The sequence below is a fragment of the Heptranchias perlo genome, chromosome 35, assembly GCF_035084215.1.
Source record: "Heptranchias perlo isolate sHepPer1 chromosome 35, sHepPer1.hap1, whole genome shotgun sequence".
NCBI classification, from domain to species: Eukaryota; Metazoa; Chordata; class Chondrichthyes; order Hexanchiformes; family Hexanchidae; genus Heptranchias; species Heptranchias perlo.
Genome location: NC_090359.1, coordinates 4053064 through 4072092, shown reverse-complemented (window position 1 = coordinate 4072092; position 19029 = coordinate 4053064). Strand labels below are relative to the sequence as shown.

The 19029-nt window shown below is 45.4% G+C and overlaps 1 protein-coding gene across 1 annotated transcript; it reads left to right on the top strand.

Annotated features, from left to right (window-relative positions):
- The first annotated feature begins 14091 nt into the window (after positions 1-14091).
- Positions 14092-17742, top strand: LOC137301978 (probable G-protein coupled receptor 139). The gene is made up of 2 exons (XM_067971694.1): positions 14092-14188; positions 16847-17742. The coding sequence occupies exons 1-2, from the start codon at positions 14092-14094 to the stop codon at positions 17740-17742; spliced, it is 993 nt and encodes a 330-aa protein (XP_067827795.1).
- Positions 17743-19029: the final 1287 nt, after the last annotated feature.

Below are 19029 nucleotides of genomic sequence, written 5' to 3'. Positions count from 1 at the left end.
AAATCGTATTGAACTGACTTGATAGAGTTTTTGATGAGGTAACGGAGAAGGATGCTGAGGGCAATGCGATTGATGTGGTGTATGTAAACTTTCAAAAGGCGATTAATAAAGTGCCTTATGATAGCCTTGTCATCAAGATTGATACCCATAGAATAAAAGGAGCAGCAGCAATATGGATATAAAATTGCCTCAGTAAAAGGAACCAGAGAAGAGTGATGAACGGTTGTTTTTCGGATTGGAGGGAGGTGTACAGTAATGTTCCCCACAGGTCGGTGCTCGCACCACTGCCCTTTTTGATATTTATTAATGACTTGGACTTGGGTGTCCAGGGCACAATTTCCAAATTTCAAGATGACACAAACCTTGGAATTATAGTGAACAGTGAGGAGGATAGTGATAGACTTCAAGAGGATATCGAAATTGAACGCAGAAAAATGCCAGGTGATACATCTCGGTGGTCGGAAGAACGAGGAGAAGCAATGTGAATAAGAGGGCTCAATTCGAAAAGGGTACAGGAGCAGAGAGATATGGGGGAAAAGTGCACAAATCGTTGAATGTAGCGAGGCTGGTTGAGAATGCGGTTCAAAAAGCATACGGGATCCTGGGCTTTATAAATACAGGCATCGAACACTAAAGCACGGAATTCATGATGATCCTTTATAAAACATTAGTTCGACCACAACTGGAGTATTGTGTGCAGATCTGGGCACCGCACTTTAGGAAAAATGCGAAGGTCCAAGAGAGGGTGCAGAAAAGATGAACGAGAATGATTCCAGGGATGAGGGAATTTAGTTGCGTGGATAGACTGGAGAAGCAGGGGATGTTCATCTTGGAACAGAGAAGATTGAGAGGAGATTTGATAGAGCTATTTAAACTCATGAGGGGTAGTGACAGAATAAATGGAGACAATCTGTTCCTATTGGCGGAAAGGTCAAGAACCAGATGATATAGATTTCAGGTGACTGGCAAAAGAATCAAAAGTGACTTGAGGAAAAACCTTTTTTACACAGTGAGTGGTTAGGAAATGCAATGCAATGCCAGGGGTCGTGGTGGAGGCAGATTCAATCGTGGCTTTCAAGAGGGAACTGAAAAATACTTTAAAGGAAAACATGCCGAGGGCTACGGGGATAGGGCGAGGGAGTGGGATTTGCTGGATTGCTATTGCATGGAGCTGGCTGGACTCGAAGGGCCGAACGGCCTACTTCCGTGCTGTAACCTTTCTATGAGTCCATAAGCTCAGCCTGTCTTTTGCTTTCCTAAATCTTCAGAAGACAAAGTTGCTTTATGTGCAACGCTGCGCTTCACTGCACCAAAAATGGTGTTTGATAAATTTTTCTTTGCAATCTGCATTCAGCAGGCAAACATGCAGAAATTCAAAGCACTGTCTCTTGAAATGCAGGCATTGCTTGGATCGTGCCCTCGCACAAAGTTTACATTTTGTTTTAGGCCAATCTTCATGCATCAGTGCCTTGCAATATTTATTCACAGATTATCCGGCAAGACTGTCATTGGAGCTGCGCTGAGCAGATTGAAAGAGACGCAGTGACGAGGGAAGCGATAGGTTTGACTAGTTGCTGTGTGATTGGCTGAACATCGATACTAAGCGGAAGGAAAAGGGTGGAAGCTGAAGGAAGAGATGAGAAAAGGTCAAGTCAAACTGGCAGTTTGGATTTGTCAAGTTCTTGTAGTTTTGCTGATGGGAGCGGTGTGGCAACAGCCTCGAGAAGTCAGTGATGCAGCGACGTGGCCGTGCTTCGAAAAGAGCCAAATCTCTTTTGATGGAGGGTGCGGCTTTTTTCAAGAAATGGGTTCCGTGGTGTCATGGTGAGGACTCCGAATCCAGCGATCCGAGTTCGAATCTCGGTGGCACCTCATTTGTTTTTGTCCCATTCGTTTGCAACTGCAGGGCAAAAAAACAAAATGCAGCGGGAATCCACTCCCTGCTGGTGGGAAGTCGCTATCAATCAATGAGGTGCCACTTGCTTCGATCGGATTCAGTTCATCAGCTCAACCGGACTTTAGCTTTCCCAAATCAACAGAAGAGAAAGCTGTATTTTGATTAATGCTGAGTTTCACTGCACCAGAGAATTGTGTTTGCAGAACTTTTCTTTGTAATCTGCATTCAGCAATCAAGCATGTAGAAATTCACAGCATTGCTTCTTGAAAGGCAAGAATTGCTTGGATCATGTCCTCGGGCAATGTTGACATTTTCTTGTCAAGATGTTGCAGTTTTGATGATGGCTGAGGTTTGTCGGTAGCCAGCTGAAGTAGTCAGTTGGTTCACACAGTGCAATAAAAAGCATTCTGGACTTGGATTCCAGCGATCCAAATTAAAATCTCGATCAACCTTCGAATTTGAAGGCCTAAGAGAGGGTGGAGAAAAGACGAACGAGAATGATTCCAGGGATGAGGGACTTTCGTTCCGTAGATTGACTGGAGAAGCTGGGGTTGTTTTTCTTGCAACAGAGAAGATTGAGAGGAGATTTGATAGAGGTATTTAAACTCATGAGGGGTATTGACAGAATGGATGGAGACAAACTGTTCCTATTGGCGGAAAGGTCAAGAACCAGAGGACATAGATTTAAGGCGACTGGCAAAATGACCAAAGATGACTTGAGGAAAATCCTTTTTTACACAGTGTGTGTTTAGGATCTGGAATGCATTGCCAGGGGTCGTGGTGGAGGCAGATTCAATCGTGGCTTTCAAGAGGGAACTGTATAAATACTTCAAAAGGAAAACATGCCGAGGGCTCCGTGGATAGGGCGAGGGAGTGGGATTGGCTGGATTGCTTTTGCATCGAGCTGGCAGGACTCGAAGGGCCGAACGGCCTAAAGGAGCAATAGCAACATGTTTCGAAAATTGCCTCAGTAACAGGAACCAGAGAGGAGTGATGAACGGTTGTTTTGGGGATTGGAGGGAGGTGTACAGTAATGTTCCCCACAGGTCGGTGCTCGCACCACTGCCCTATTTGATATTTATTAATGACTTGGACTTGGGTGTACAGGGCACAATTTCCAAATTTGCAGATGACGCAACCCTTGGAAGTATAGTGAACATTGAGGAGGATAGTGATGGACTTCAAGAGGATATCGAAATTTATCGCAGAAAAATGCAAGGTGATACATCTCGGTCGGAAGAACGAGGAGAATCAATATCAAGTAAAGCTCACAATTCTAAAATGTGTCGATGGACAGAGAGGTCTGGGGGTATATGTGCACAAACCGTTGAATGTGACGAGGTCGGTTGAGAAAGCGGTCAACAAATCATATGGGATGCTGAGCTTTATATTTTGAGGCATAGATTACAAAAGCAAGGAGGCTATGATGAAGGTTTATAAAACATTAGTTCGACCACAACTGGAGCATTAGGTCCAGTTCTGGGCACGGCACTTCACGAAAGATGTGAAGGTTTTAGAGAGGGTGCAGAAAAGATAAACTAGCATGATTCCAGGGATGAGGGACTTTAGTTACGTGGATAGCCTGGAGATGCTGGGTTTGTTCTTTTTGGAACAGAGAAGATTGAGAGGAGATATGACAGATTTACTTGAAATCATGAGGGGTGTTGACAGAATAGATCGAAAGAAACTGTTCCTTATGCCAGAAGGATCAAGAACCAGAGGAAATAGATTTAAGGTGACTGGCAAAAGAACCAAAGGTGACATGAGGGAAAACCTTTTTTACACAGTGAGTGGTTAGGATCTGGAATGCACTGCCAGGGGTTGTGGTGGAGGTAGATTCAATCGTGGCTTTCAAAAGGGAACTGCATGAATACTTGAAAGCAAAGCATGTGCAGGGCGACTGGGATCGGTCGAGGGAGTTGGATTGGCTGGATTGCTTTTGCATCGAGCCGTCAGGGCTCGATTGGCTGAATGGCCTCTTTCCGTTCTGTAACATTTCTATCAGTCGAGAAGCTCAGCCTGTTTTTTGCTTTCCCAAATCTTCAGAAGAGAAAGTTACTTTTTGTGCAACGCTGCGCTTCACTGCACCAAAGAATGGTGTTTGCTGAATTTTTCTTTGCAATCTGCATTCAGCAAGCAAACATGCCGAAATTCAAAGCACTGTCTCTTGAAATGCAGGAATTGCTTGGATCGTGTCCTCGGGCAAAGTTTACATTTTGTTTTACGCCAATCTTCATGCATCAGTGCCTTGCAATATTTATTCACAGATTATCCGGCAAGATATAATCGGAGCTGCGCTGAGCAGAGTGAAACAGAAGCAGTGACGATGGAAGCGACAGGTTTGATTAGTAGCTGTGTGATTGGCTGAGCATCGATTCTTAGCAGAGGAGAAGGAGTGGAAGCTGAACGTGGGAGCGGCAAAGGGCCGGGTCAAGATGGCAGTTTGGAATTGTCCATTGCTTGCAGTTTTGCTGATTGGAGAGGGTTGGCAACAGCCTCGAGAGGTCAGTAATACAGCGACATGGCCGTGCTGGGAAAAGAGCCAAGTGTCTTTGAATGGTGGCTGCTGGCTGAAGAAATCATCGGATTCCATGTGTCATGGTGAGTACTCTAAACACTGAATCTAGCGATCCAATCCCAAATCTGGGTGCAACCATAACTTTTTTCCCGGCACTTACTCTCCAATAACGTGTTCACCGATGCTCAGTTTGGGTTCCGCCAGGACCACTCGGCTCCAGAATTCATTACAGCCTTGGTCCAAACATGGAAAAAAGAGATGAATTCCAGAGGTAAGGTGAGCGTGACTGCCTTGACATCAAGGCAGCATTTGACCGAGTTTGGCAACAAGGAGCCTGAGTAAAATTGAAGTCAATGGGAATCACGGGGAAAACTCTCCAGTGGCTGGAGTCATACCGAACAAGATGATAGCGGTTGTTGGAGGCCAATCATCGCAGCCCCAGGACATTGCTACATGAGTTCCACAGGCCAGTGTCCTGGACACAACCATCTTCAGCTGCTTCATCAATAACCTTGCCTCCATCATAAGGTCAGAAATGGGGTTGTTCGCTGATGATTGCACAATGTTCATTTCCATTCGCAACCCCTCAAATAATGAAACAGTCCGTGCCCGCATGCAGCAAGACCTGGACAACATCCAGGCTTGGGCTGGTAAGTGGCAAGTAACATTCGTGCCAGACAAGTGGTTGCTAATTTTAGGTGGTAGCATGGTCTAGCGGCTTAAGACGCTGGATTAAGGTTCTAATTTTTGCGGGGGCGTGGGTTCGAATCCAACTCCTGTTCGCATTTCAGGGATCCAAAGTGAGGCAGCCAATTGGATGCAAAATTGGCTTGAAGTCGGAGGGTTGTTTTTCAAACTGGAGGCCTGTGACCAGCGGTGTGCCTCACGGATCGGTGCTTGGTCCGCTGTTATTTATATTAATGATTTGGATGAGAATTTAGGAGGCATGGTTATAAGCTTGCAGATGACACCAAGATTGGTGGCATTGTGGACAGTGAAGAAGGTTATCTAGGATGGCAACGGGATCTTGATAAATTGGGCCAGTGGGCCGATGAACGGCAGATGGAGTTTAATTTAGATAAATGTGAGGTGATGCATTTTGGTCGATCGAATCGGGCCAGGACCTACTCCGTTAATAGTGGGGCGTTGGGGAGAGTTATGGAACAAAGAGATCTCGGAGTACAGGTTCATAGCTCCTTGAAAGTGGAGTCATAGGTCGATAGGGTTGTGAAGAAGGCATTCGAAATGCTTGGTTTCATTGGTCACAACATTGAATACAGGAGTTGGGATGTCTTGTTGAACTTGTACAAGACATTAGTAAGGCCACACTTGGAATACTGTGTACAGTTCTGGTCACCCTATTATAGACAGGATATTATTAAACTAGAAAGAGTGCAGAAAAGATTTACTCGGATGCTACCGGGGCTTGATGGTTTGACTTATAGGGAGAGGTTAGATGGACTGGGACTTTTTTCCCTGGAGAGTAGGAGGTTACGGGGTGATCTTATAGAAGTCTATAAAATAATGAGGGGCATAGATAAGGTAGATCGTCAAAATCTTTTCCAAAAGTTAGGGGAATCTATAACGAGGGGGCATAGATTTAAGGTGAGAGGGGAGAGATACAAAATGGTCCAGAGGGGCAATTTTTTCACTCAAAAGTGGTGAGTGTCTGGAACGAGCTGCCAGAGGCAGTAGTAGAGTCGGGTAAAATTTTGTCCTTTAAAAATCATTTGGACAGTTACATGGGTAAGATGAGTATAGAGGGATATGGGCAATTGGGACTAGCTTAGTGGTATAAACTGAGCGACATGGACATGTTGGGCCGAAGGGCCTGTTTCCATGTTGTAACTTCTATAATTCTATGATTCTATAAGTGTCAAGCAATGACCATCTCCAACAAGAGAGAGTCTAACCACCTCCCCTTGACATTCAACGGCATTACCATTGCCGAATCCTCCACCATCAATATTCCTGGGGGTCACCATTCACCAGATACTGAACTGTACAAGCTGCATAAAACTGTGGCTGCAAGGGCAGGTCAGAGGCTGGGTATTCTGCGTCGAGTGACTCACCTCCTGACTCCCCAAAGCCTTTCCACCATCTACAAGGCACAAGTCAGGAGTGTGATGGAATACTGTCCACTTGCCTGGATGAGTGCAGCTCATATAACGTTCAAAAAGCTTGACACCATCCAGAACAACGCAGCCCGCTTGATGGGCACCCCATCCACCACCCGAAACATTAACTCCCTTCACCACCGGCGCACAGTGGCTGCAGTGTGTACCATCCACAGGATGCACTGCAGGAACTCGCCAAGGCTTCTTCAACAGCAACACCCAAACCTGCGACCTCTACTATCGAGAAGGACAAGAGCAGCAGGTACATAGGAGCAACACCACCTGCACGTTCCCCTTCAAGTCACATACCATCCCGACTTGGAAATACATCGCCGTTCCTTTCTCGTCGCTGGGTTAAAATCCTGGAACTCCATTCTTAACAGCACTGTGGGAGAACCTTCACCACACGGACTGCAGCGGTTCAAGAAGACGGCTCACCACCACCTTCTCAAGGGCAATGAGGGATGGGCAATAAATGCCGGCCTCGCCAGCGACGCCCACATTCCATGAACGTATAAAAATGGGGGTCTGTGTGCGGAAGATTTGGTCGGGGGTGGGCGGGGGTGGGGCGGTTTTGTGAGCTCTGATTCCCGCCCTATTCTGGATTGAAAGAAGGAAAGAATGAATGAGAGAGAGAAGCGATGTGGGAGAAGGGATGATGGAAGAATCGATCCATGAACCAGATTAAAGTGGCCCAAAAATAAGATAATATTAAGATATCATCAGGAGAACATTAATACAAGCTGTAAAACAAAAGCAAAATATTGTAGATGCTGGAAATCTGAAGGAAAAACAGAAAATGCTGGAAATACTCAGCAGGTCAGTCAGCATCTGTGGAGAGAGTTCTGATGAATGGTCATCGAACTGAAAGGATGTTGCTCTCTCCACAGATGCTGCCTGACCTGCTGAGTGTTTCCCGCAATTTATGTTTTTATTATTAATATCACCTGAACTCTGTCGAGCGTTTGTTGGTCGATTCACTTATAAAGATGCGAATTGAGGGGAAGCTGGTTCATGGCGAACCCCAGGTCTGAATCCCGCCGGCAGAGAGTTGAAGGAATGTTAAATATAAATGAGATTCAAAGACATTATCAGAAAATCTCGCTTTGATGGTCGGTCTCATTCTCCCGAAGTGAGGAATGAGCGGGAGGGGCAATTCCACCCTGGGTTAAAATTTATTCCAAGAGGATGAACAAAATCCGCTGCTGCACTACGGCCGAAATAGCTCACTTGCGAGAGCGTTGAATTGAAAATCTAAACATTCTTGGTTCATTTCTGGGTTTTGGCAATTTTGAGTTATTTTATTTCCTCTTCTTTGGGCCGCTTCTCGAACATTTACTTACACTGACATTTATACGGTTGTGGATGGAATAGAGAGACATCAAGGATGCCGTCTGTATTTACCTTTTATTTCTCTATTTCCTTCTGCCTTTCTCACTGTTTTTTGTTTCTCTCGGTGCCCGATGAACTTTTGATTTGATGCATTTGTCCTGAACTGATGCCTTTTCCATACCTCAGGGCGGTCAGACGCGCTCTGTCTGTTTGTTACTGCTTGTGACCATTAACGGGAACCGGCCGCGAGTTAAACATTTATCTGCAAACTGCCAGAGAGATAACACAGCGGGAATAAAAAACCTCGGTGGAAAAATAGGATCGGGTTCGGGTTTGGGCGAGGGTATCGTGATGTGCTATTACCCAACGCCCAATGAGCCCTGCGCAGGCAGGATGCAAGTGTCCGCCCACTCCAGGATTCACCTGCAATCAGCGTTCCGTTCCGGGCCTTGCACCGGGAATCAATGCAATTCACACTTTCCACCACCAGCAGGAAGCTGAATATCATAAAGGGTCAATGTTTCTTAGAAATCTCCAAAAGGCTGCTGGTACCTGTTGTTTTGATGAAAATAACAGTCTACCTTTTTCAAGGAGTCTGAATGGAGATCAGACATCGCACACGTAAAACATAGATGCAGGTCCCATCCATTTGTTTACACATTGATGAGTTGTGTTAAAACATTGAATAAAGGTTGCGCACAACTGAATCCCACATCTTCCAATCTGCACGCCTGACCTCACCAATCTGCCGATCTGTATTCGTACCAGGCCTGCAAGAGAGCATGCAACAAGATTCTCTGAAGGTGCACTAGAGACCCTTGGTGCAATTGGTGGACAGAAGGGAGGACATCCGATATCCGCAGAGGGGGTTTGGGGGAGCAAGAGGCCCTCCACACAAATATCCAAAAGGCAGTGGGAAGCAGCGGAGGAGAAAGTCAATTTCAGCGCTCAGCATCTTGAACATGGATGCCTGAGAATAAAGCAGACACTTAATCAGACTGATATACCGGGAGACAGACAGACAGAGTGCAGCGGGCAGGGACTCAGCCCTGTAGATAAGCCGACTGTATCCTTTGCCTCAGGTAAAATTAGTAAAGTAACTAAAACCCGAAACCAATCCGTCCACTTCTGGTTTATACCGAGGCGTGTCGGTCAGTGAAAGCTTTGAAGGAGGCTGCGGGTCTCCATTTTCACAGCTTTTTTTATTTTCAGCTCCTGGGGGCCGTGATTCCTGGACCTTCTCCTTCACACCACATGAGAGGAGGTGAGAAAGCCCGAAACAGCAAGTAAGTTCCTTTATTGCACAGCTTGTGGGCCCGGAGGAGCAGGAGTGCTTCCGCCAGGACCAACAAGCCTACCTGCCATGATCCCACACAGGCGATCGGCCGACCCCCTCCAAAACTCTGACACCACTGCACGAGCTACGAACCCCGTTATCTGTGACCATCGCGATGACCCGCGACCCCCGATGACTGAGCCCTCGGTCCGATAACTGACCCACCATGACCCCTGACCGCCTCCCATGAGCCCCCCTCCCCGATAAAATCATGCGCAATGAGTTTGATTCCCGTTCTGTTACCTCTCTGACGATTTGCTGATAAACGTTTTCCTCTCTGCCTGTTCCCGTTAATGGTCACAAGCAGTAACAGACAGAGCGGGACTGACCGCCCCGAGTTGTGGAAAATACATCAGTTTGGGACAAATGCCTCAAATCAAATGGTCTCCCGGCACCGAGAAATACAAATTCCAGAGAAAAATGCAGAAGAGGAAAGAGAAATAAAAGCTAAATAAAGACGCTATCAATATTTGCCATTCTTGATGCCTGTCTATTTCTTCCACAACCTTTCTGTTCCGGTAAAAAAAAAAGTCAGTGTAAATAAATGCGAGAATCGACCCAAAGAACGAGAACAAAGCAACAAAAAGTTCCCGAACACAGAATCAAACCCAGAGACGTTTCGATCTTCAATCTCACGCTCTCCAAACTCAACTATTTCGGCTCCAATCGAAATTGGACTTTGTGACATCACCTTGGACGAAGATATAAACTGGGTGGAATTTCCCCTTCCGATCATTCCTCACTCTGGGGGAATGGGACCCGCTCAGATTTCGGAGCTCAGGCAATGTCAATTTTCAGCTGATGACGTCCCAATATTATCTTGTATTTGGCCTCTTTTAATCAGGTTCACGGACACTTCCATCTTCCCTTCTCCCAAATCGCTTCTTCCCTGAAGGGATGTGGTGCAGCCGTTGCCAAAATTAACAGGAAAAGCCAATTATCGCCTCCTTCTCACAGGAAAAGAAACTCACCCTGGAGATTCGGTTTGGAACAAATGCCCAAATAACATTCTCGCCCGGGATCGAAGCGGGGACTTTTTGCGTGTGAAGCAAACGTGATAACCGCTACACTAAGGGAAACTGCCACCCCAGCTCCGACCTCCCTTTCATGTCCAAAGCGTTGTCGCCTCCAAAATCCGTGTCCATCTTTCCCACAACATCATGTTTGAATCCCTCCAGTCAGGTTTCCACTCCTGCCACAGTACTGAAACGATTTAATCTTGATCTAGCCCGAGATGCACCCGCCCCCGGAGTGTTTGATGGCACAGTTTAGAGGGAGCTTTACTTTGCTATGTACTGTAGAGTATCAGTCTGTGATGGAGCAGGGCCCTGCTCTTTAATAGAAATTATTCTTTCGATGAGCCACTGAGCCCCTAAAGTAGCCTCCGAGACCCAAAGTCTGTTTTCCATCCTACATTTCCAGCAGTTTGCGAGGGCTGGGCCACGTTAACAGCAGCTCTCTGTTCCTGGCCTGGAGCTGTGGTGTTGTTTATTGTCCTTGACACAGGGACCAGACGGTGAGCTGCAGGCTCCTATTTTTCCGGGAACATTCCCTGCTGCACTGTTCTCACCGCTTCACTGGGTCTTAGATTATTACCAGCCATCTTCCTGATCAATAAACAATCGCCAGTCTGACCGCAGAGATTTGAAATGTGTGAAAAATGTCATGTGTCTCATCCCTCTCCCTGGCCACAAATAAATACGCCATCATGAAATGTACGCAATCCGATTCTTGAGCCTTCTCCTTCTTAGAAGAATCTTCTGAACTCCTTTCTAAAGTGACCATTGATCTTAATGGCTTGTTTTACGGATTATTCCAGGTCAGCATTGTAATCATTTGGTGGTAGTTGAAAAGTGGGATCATTATGTTAAATATTGATATTTATCACAGCCACGCCCCCCAAACATTCAAACCACCGTTCAGGAGGAGAACCCCTCTGCTCACTGACCTACATTGGCTTCCAGTCCATCAACATCTCAAATTTTAAATTATCATCTTCGTGTTCAAATCCCTCCATGACCTCGTCCCTCCCTATCTCTGTAACCTCCATCATCCCTACAACCCTCCGAGATCTTTGAACTCCTCCAATTCAGGCCTCTTGAGCATCCACGATTTTCATCGCTCCACCATTGGCGGCCGTGCCTTCAACCGACTGGGCCCAAAGCTTTGGGTTTCCCGCCCTGAACCTCCCCGCCTCTTTACCTCTCTCTCCTCCGTTAAGACCCCTAAAACCCACCTCACCTGTCCCAAAATCTCCTTATATGGCTCCGTGTCACATTGTGTTTGATAATCGCTCCTGTGAAGCGCCTTGCGACGTTTTACTCCGTTAAAGGCGCGATATAAATGCAAGTTGTTGTTGTTGGGGTGGAGAAAGCATTTTCTTTCTTTTGATGACTCTTTTCGATATCTCTCATCCTTTCCTTTCTCGGACTCTGATTTTCGGGTCTGTTTACTGACACTCATTACAATCTGTGTCTCTCGTTGTCTAACAATGTGAGGCAATGTGTTTTATTCTCGCTGTGTTATCTCTCTGGCGATTTGCTGATAAATGTTTAACTCGCGGCCTGTTCTCGTTAATGGTCACAAGCAGTAACAGGCAGAGAGAGCAAGTCTGACCGCCCTGAGATGTGGAAAAGGCATCAGTTTAGGACAAATGCATCAAATTAAATGTTCATCGGGCACCCAGAGAGACAAAAACCAAAAAGCTCGACACCATCCAGAACAAAGCAGCCCGCTTGATTGGCACCGTATCCACTACACTAAACATTCCCTCCCTTCACCACCGGAGCAACATAACTGCAGTGTGTACCATCTACAGAATGCACTGCAGCAACTCGCCAAGGCTTCTGCGACAGCTCTCCCAAAACCGCCACCTCTACCAACCAGAAGGGCAAGGTCAGCAGGCGTATGGTAACAACACCACCTGCACGTTCCCCTCCAAATCACACACCATCCCGACTTGGAAATATATCTCCGTTCCTTCATCGTCGCTGGGTCAAAATCTTGGAACTGCCTACCTAACAGCACCGTGGGCGAACCTTCACCACACGGACTGCAGCGGTTCAAGAAGGCGGCTCAGTACCACCACCTCAAGGGCAATTAGCGACGGGCAATAAATGCTGGCCTTGCGAGCAACGCCCACATCCCATGAATGAATAAAAAATCATTTGCCCCCAGATCTCTCTGATACTGTACCACTTTTGGAGTTTTGCCCTCTGGTTAATATTGCCTCTCCTCGTTCTTCCTACCAAAATGTATCACTTCGCATTTTTCAGCGTTAAAATTCATCTGCTACGTGCCCGCCCATGCCACCAGCCTAACGATAACATCTTGAAGTATATCAATATCCTCCTCACTGTTTACTACCATTCAAAATTTTGTTTCATCTGTAAATTTTGAAATTGTGCCGTGTCCACAAAAGTCCAATTCATTAATATATATCAAGAAATGACGTGGTCCCAACACCGATCCTTGGGGAACACCACTGTACACCTCACTCCAGTCCGAAAAAAATCCGTTCACCACGACTCTCCATTTCCTGTTACTGGGTTTATCACAGTTTGCTGGCACACCAGCCTATATATCTGGATATATTCGTGTCGGGGCTTATCAGGTTTTCCTGCAATCCCCAGCCTATATATAAGTGTTTATCGGCGTTTAGTGGGATCAACAACCTGTACACATGTGTTCATCGGGGTTTACTGGGGTTACCAGTTGATATATCTGGGTGTGTCGGGGTTTGTTGACACCACCAGCCTATATGTCTCAGTTTTTCGTGGTTGCCCTGTGTCACTAGCCAGTATATTTAGGTTTTGCGTAGATATTCACGTCTAACTGGCTCAGTCTCCAATAAGACAAGTTCTGAAGTAGCTCCGATGTAAATAGAGTGTATTGAGCTTTGCCGATCTTAAATAAGAGGTTTTATGCGGTCAATGCCTCCACTTTTAGTCGGATTTATTGGTGTCATTCTACAAATATAACAGAGGTAATTGAGGTGAGTGCTTCCAACACAATAATCTTGATTAGGTGCAATGGTAATGCTTATTGGGATCATTGACTCAGGGGGAAGACATGTCTTGGAGACAACGTTTCACTGGATTCACTCCCGAGCATGAGGTTATTTTTTGAACAAGTGCGAAGTGCTCGTGGTTTTATTGGTCACTGGGGTCATTATCCATCCGTTCAGCTGCCTCAGTTGCTTCCCCCTTCTCATTATCCGCCATTATACACGAATCCAACCCTCCCACATCACCTCACACACACTCTGCTCCTGAACCTCTGTCTCTCTCTCTAGTTTCTCCCATCTGCCCAAATATCGTCTCTGACCCAGTCCCATCTAGGAGATTCACCGCAAGCTTGGTCACAAAAATTGTACATTTCCACCTCTGGAGCATCTCCTGCTACAATCCTGATCTCATCCGATCCACCACTGAAACTCTCATCCGTGATTTCTCATCTACATAATCGACTATTCCAATGTTCTTCTGATCGGCTTCCCATCCTCTACCATCCATGAAATTCAGATCATGCAAAACTCTGCCGCCCATATCCTATCAGCGACCCAATCCCACTCCCACACTAATTGTGGCCAATAAAACTTATTGTGGTACTTGTACGCGTGTATGAAGGTGCAACATTTAACCTCGTCTCCGTGGTTTCATTTGAATGGAAATTCCACTGTTCTTGTTAAAGATCACGGAGTGAGAGTTGTTGACTTCATCTGTTTGTTCAATGACTGTAATTAAACCCAGTCAGCACGGGATATCATTTTCTGACTGGTTGAATTCTCTCTGCTATAATTAAGGAAAATCCACTCAATGTGTCATTCGGAGAATTGCTCCCAGCATCAGGACCAAATATCCAATCATCGCTTGTTACTGACGGGGAAATAATGTCTCTTAGTTTTATGATCAAGCTCAAGATTCTATGGGCACTTTATGATATACAAAGGATTTACTTCCCCATCCTGGCTGCGTTCGGCGTCCCGGGTAAGTCACTATCTGCACCTGGCACTTCAGGAAGCCGAGTTTAACAGCTTGTGACATTTAATCCGCCTGTCCAGCTCTTTATTTTATTACTTTACTACATTACAACAGTGACTACACTGCAAACTTCATTGGTTGTGAAGTACTTTCGATCCTCCTTACGTTGTAAAAGGCGCTATCAAATTGCAATTCTTGTGTATGTTAGATAATGGCCTATGATCCACTAATGTGAATTCCCATTCATTGGTGTAAGTTCAATGAAAAGTGTTTCCTTAGTGGTCACTTATTAGTACAGTCCAGGCGATGTTATGAAGGTCCCGGTGTTCTTTCAGGCGACAGCACAAGCCATGTGACTAGATCATTCCCTTAATTAAAAGTGTGCATTCTTCTGTACATACTGAGTCCGACTGTCAAGTGAGAAACGTTTAATGAGCTCACACTGCCTGCAATTTCGGCAGAATATGGTTAGTTATTTAGTTGCACAGATGAGTCAGACCAGATAAATGATAAATGCACTGATGATCCAATCTGGCTCAGCTCTTTCGCTTTCCACCGCTTCATGGTCTAAGTTGATGTCACTGTCTCTCAATGGTTAAATTAGAATGGTTCAGCAAGCTGATGTTTATTATTATTCAGATCATTTCATGATTTTATTTATAATAATTAATCTGCATTAACAACCTAATCCAGTGCCTGGTTGGCACAGATCTTCGTTTCTCTGATCTGGACCCACAAACATTGCAATGGGCGTATTCTGATAGTGAAACTCACTCGATATTTTGTTGTGCATTTTACGATATATGAATTGGAAGTTTATTGAATTCGCACCACGGAAGGGAAAGAGCAAGATTAACACTATTTGACGAGAATTCAGATCATAGGTAGGTATGAAGGATTAGATGTGAACTGAGGAGAATTTCTTTCGCCCAGAGGGTGGTGGGGCTCCGGAACTCGCTGCCTTAAAGGATGGTAGAAGCAGAACCCACAACTCATTTAAACAGTACATGGATGTACACTTGAAGTGCCTTAACCTACATGATGTGGAGATGCCGGTGATGGACTGGGGTTGACAATTGTAAACAATTTTACAACACCAAGTTATAGTCCAGCAATTTTATTTTAAATTCACAAGCTTTCGGAGGCTTCCCCCTTCGTCAGGTGATTTCACATCGTTCACCTGACGAAGGGGGAAGCCTCCGAAAGCTTGTGAATTTAAAATAAAATTGCTGGACTATAACTTGGTGTTGTAAAATTGTTTACAATTGTTAACCTACATGGTTATGGACCAAGTGCTGGAAAGTGGGATTCGGCTGTTAAGCTCTTTTCGACCGGTACGGACACGATGGGCCGAATCGCCTTCTTCTGTGCCGTAACTTTCTATGATTCCATGGCGTATTATATTGCCAGTAATGTTATTGCACCATTTAAAGTAAACGTTCGTTGTTACTAATATTACCAGTAATTTAATTAGAAAATTTGCCTTCAAAATTAACTACATTACATTACCATTTTTTCTCTTTGTATTTTTGATGCGGAGCATCTCAAATGACCCTGAATATCCAATTACCGAACATGGAGCTCAGCGCGTCTGTAACTCCGTTCATCCAGTAATTGACCACTGGGAATCAGGGAGCAGAGTATCAGATTGGGCCTCACTTATAATGTAAAAAACAAACAGGAATTGAAATATTCAGTATTTTAGACGAGGAGCAGAAAAGTGGATTCATTATCCCTCGAATAGATTATGTCGACTTCGACGGGCTGTTCCTGTTTCACCTTGTCCACAACAGTGGAACAGTAGAGAACGAGGCCTCAATTGAAGGGTGGGTGGCGAGCGTTAAAGTCAAAACGAAGCTGCAAAAACAATATTTATCTGTCTGAGTGGCCAATCTATGGAACAGACTCCTTCGCGAGACGATGGAAGGAATAAGTATTGATTCATTCAAACGCAAATGAGTTAGGTTTCTTCCAGAAAATAATATATTGGGCAGAGCAGATGAATAATATAAGACATGACATATGGTAAATGTAGCATGCTTGGGAGCAAAAAAAGTGATTCTGGGTCTATGTTTCCCAAAAGACTGGGGTTTTCCTCATCTCATGTCCAGGTCTGTTGCTCGTAATTCCTTGAACAACAGACAATGGGTGTTGTTATCTCACTATTCCACCCAAAGGGCATCAGCGATTCGACGATTACTCTTCATCCCAGGGCCCTTTTATCCATTCCCCACCTCGGGACATTAAATCCAGGTATCACCCCAGCAGCTAACTCACACACGCTGCAATTCAAACATGCAAAAATCCCAGCGTTTCCTTCCCCCGCAGGCTCAGGTGTCGGTGAGGCTCTCACTTTCCGTTTGATTACTTTTATATTCATTCTAAATTAAGTTTCTGTTTTTAACCATATTTCATTTGATCGCGTTGCTTCACTAATTTGCCGATTCATTACTCTGATTACAAAGCCCGCCACGCCTAAAATAATCCGATTCCATCACTGGAGGCAAAGTCAAGCTGCAAATCTCTTGGCGCATTTCAGTTGATTGTGAAGAACATTAATGTCCCTGTTGTATAACCTGCTCCTTTATTTCACTGGAAACGCATCAAATTAATGTTTTTCACTGTGTCTGGTGAATAATTTCCCTATTTCCGCCTTGCATACAGTTAACGTGGTGACGATTGTGATCCTGTCTCGGGGAAAGTGCGGTCTGTCCAAATGTGTCACTCGCTACCTGGTGGCGATGGCAGCGGCGGATCTACTGGTCGTTATCATCGATCTGATATTAAGGCAGGTTCCTATTGTTTATCGGGATCAATTTCGATTTCTGTGGTACGTTGGAGTGTGTAATATCCACGCCGTCCTGCTTTATGCAGTCACAGACTGTTCAGTCTGGTTCACGGTCACTTTCACCTTTGATGGATTTGTGGCCATTTGTTGCCAGAAGCTGAAAACTAAATATTGCACCGAGAAGACGGCGGCTGTGGTTCTCGGAACAGTTACTGTGCTGAGCGGCTTGAAGAACATTTTCTGGTATTTTCTGTATACATGGGAGTATTGGCTTTCTAATAGTTCCTGGTTTTGCCGGGTTTCAAACGGTGTATCTCGTTCGCTCGCCTGGGCGGTCGTTGAATTAATGCATTACATTTTAACACCATTTATTCCATTTCTTTTGATTGTACTGCTCAATGTATTAACGGTCAGACACATTTTAGTGGCCAGCAGAGCTCGCAGGAGAATTCGGGGTCCGAGCAGTGGGGAGAGTTCCATTGACCCAGAGATGGAGAACCGAAGGAAATCCATCGTTGTACTGTTTGTTATATCGAGGAATTTCATCCTGTTATGGGTGGTGTTCATGGTGTGTTCTATATTGAAACGGTTGGATTATTTGGGCTACCCTGTCCCCCTGCCCACATTTGTACGAGAAATCGGCTTCATGCTCCAGCTCCTGAGTTGCTGCACGAACACTTTTATTTATGCAGTGACCCAAAGGAAATTCAGAGAGGAGTTGAAGAATGGAGTGAAATATCCCCTCGCAATGATGGTCAAATTAATTAGATGAGAAAACCTCACACTTTCTAACATTCTCAGGTAATTTTGTTTCCTGTTCTGTCGAATCCAATGTGTTGCTTTTTTTACTCTTAATATTTTGTGAAACATTTCACACTATGGTCCCGTCTTAAAAGTAAGTTAATCTAACCATTCTTCACGAGATAGGACCCAGACATGATCTATCCACCGATGCGGTTTGACCGTGTAATTGCCCTGGAGCGGTTAGCTGCTTTCGACAGTCCTGTGCTCAACACGCAGTCCGGGGTGATTTGGGAATGACCCCTTGTTGTGATTATTTCCAAAAAATATACCATTTGTGAACAATGTCCGGTCATGCAGAGGATGTTTAATACCTCATTGTTGATAAGCTTCTCTGATCTTTGAAGGAACACTTTTTGAAAAGCAAGATAGACACCAGGAAACAGTCAATGCAGCAGGTAGACCGTGGAGGTTATTAATCTGTGCACAGTCACTGGGACAAATAGAGAAAAAGAATCAATGTTTCAACATTAATTCCAATCAACCCGTACGCCTCAGTCTAAGAGTGTTCTGTTTATTGGTCACAGCTTCGGTGCAGATGTTGAACTGATTGCATCGAATGTATTTAATCGCGTTCAGTGTTCTGTATCTTTCACCTGTGGTTGAATAAAGCAGATTTTCAATCGAACTAAAAGACACTTAGCCCAGTGATAACTTGGTCCACCGTTACAGAGTTTGTAAGAGAACAAAGAGATCTGTAGCAGATGAATATTGCTCCACTCCCTGTATACTATACTCGTGGGTCCACCTGCAGCACATTCCCAAGTCCCGTTACAGCAAACTCCCAGATCCAGGTGCAGCTCACTTCTGGGTTCCAGCACAGCACACTCCCCGCTCCCGGTTAAGCACTCTCCAGTGCCCCGGTACAGCAAATTCCCGGGTCCCGGAACAGCACACTCCAGGGTCCAAGTACAACACATTCCAGAGTCCTGATAATGCACAGTCCGTGAGAAAGTTGCAGCACACTTCCGGTTCGCCTCAGGGCAACTCCCCGGTCCCGGTGCAGCAAACTCCTCGGTCTAAGTATCGCATCCTCCCGGGTCCCATTGTAGCACACTTCCGGGTTCCTGTACAACAAACTCCACCTTGCCGGAAAAGCGCTCTCCCCGGACCCGGTACACCACATTCCGGAGTCCCGGAATAGCACATCCAGGGTCCAGATACAGCACAGACCAGAGTCCTGTTACTGGAAGGTCCCTGATCCAGGTACAGCACAGTCCAAGGACCAGGTGCAGCACATTCCAGGTTCGCCTTACGG

Excerpts from the sequence above, each read along its gene's own strand:
- LOC137301978 (XM_067971694.1), top strand. The coding sequence starts at position 14,092 with ATGTCTCTTAGTTTTATGATCAAGCTCAAGATTCTATGGGCACTTTAT. Across the intron at positions 14,189-16,846 it reads GGCTGCGTTCGGCGTCCCGG|TTAACGTGGTGACGATTGTG; the intron begins GTAAGTCACTAT and ends CCTTGCATACAG.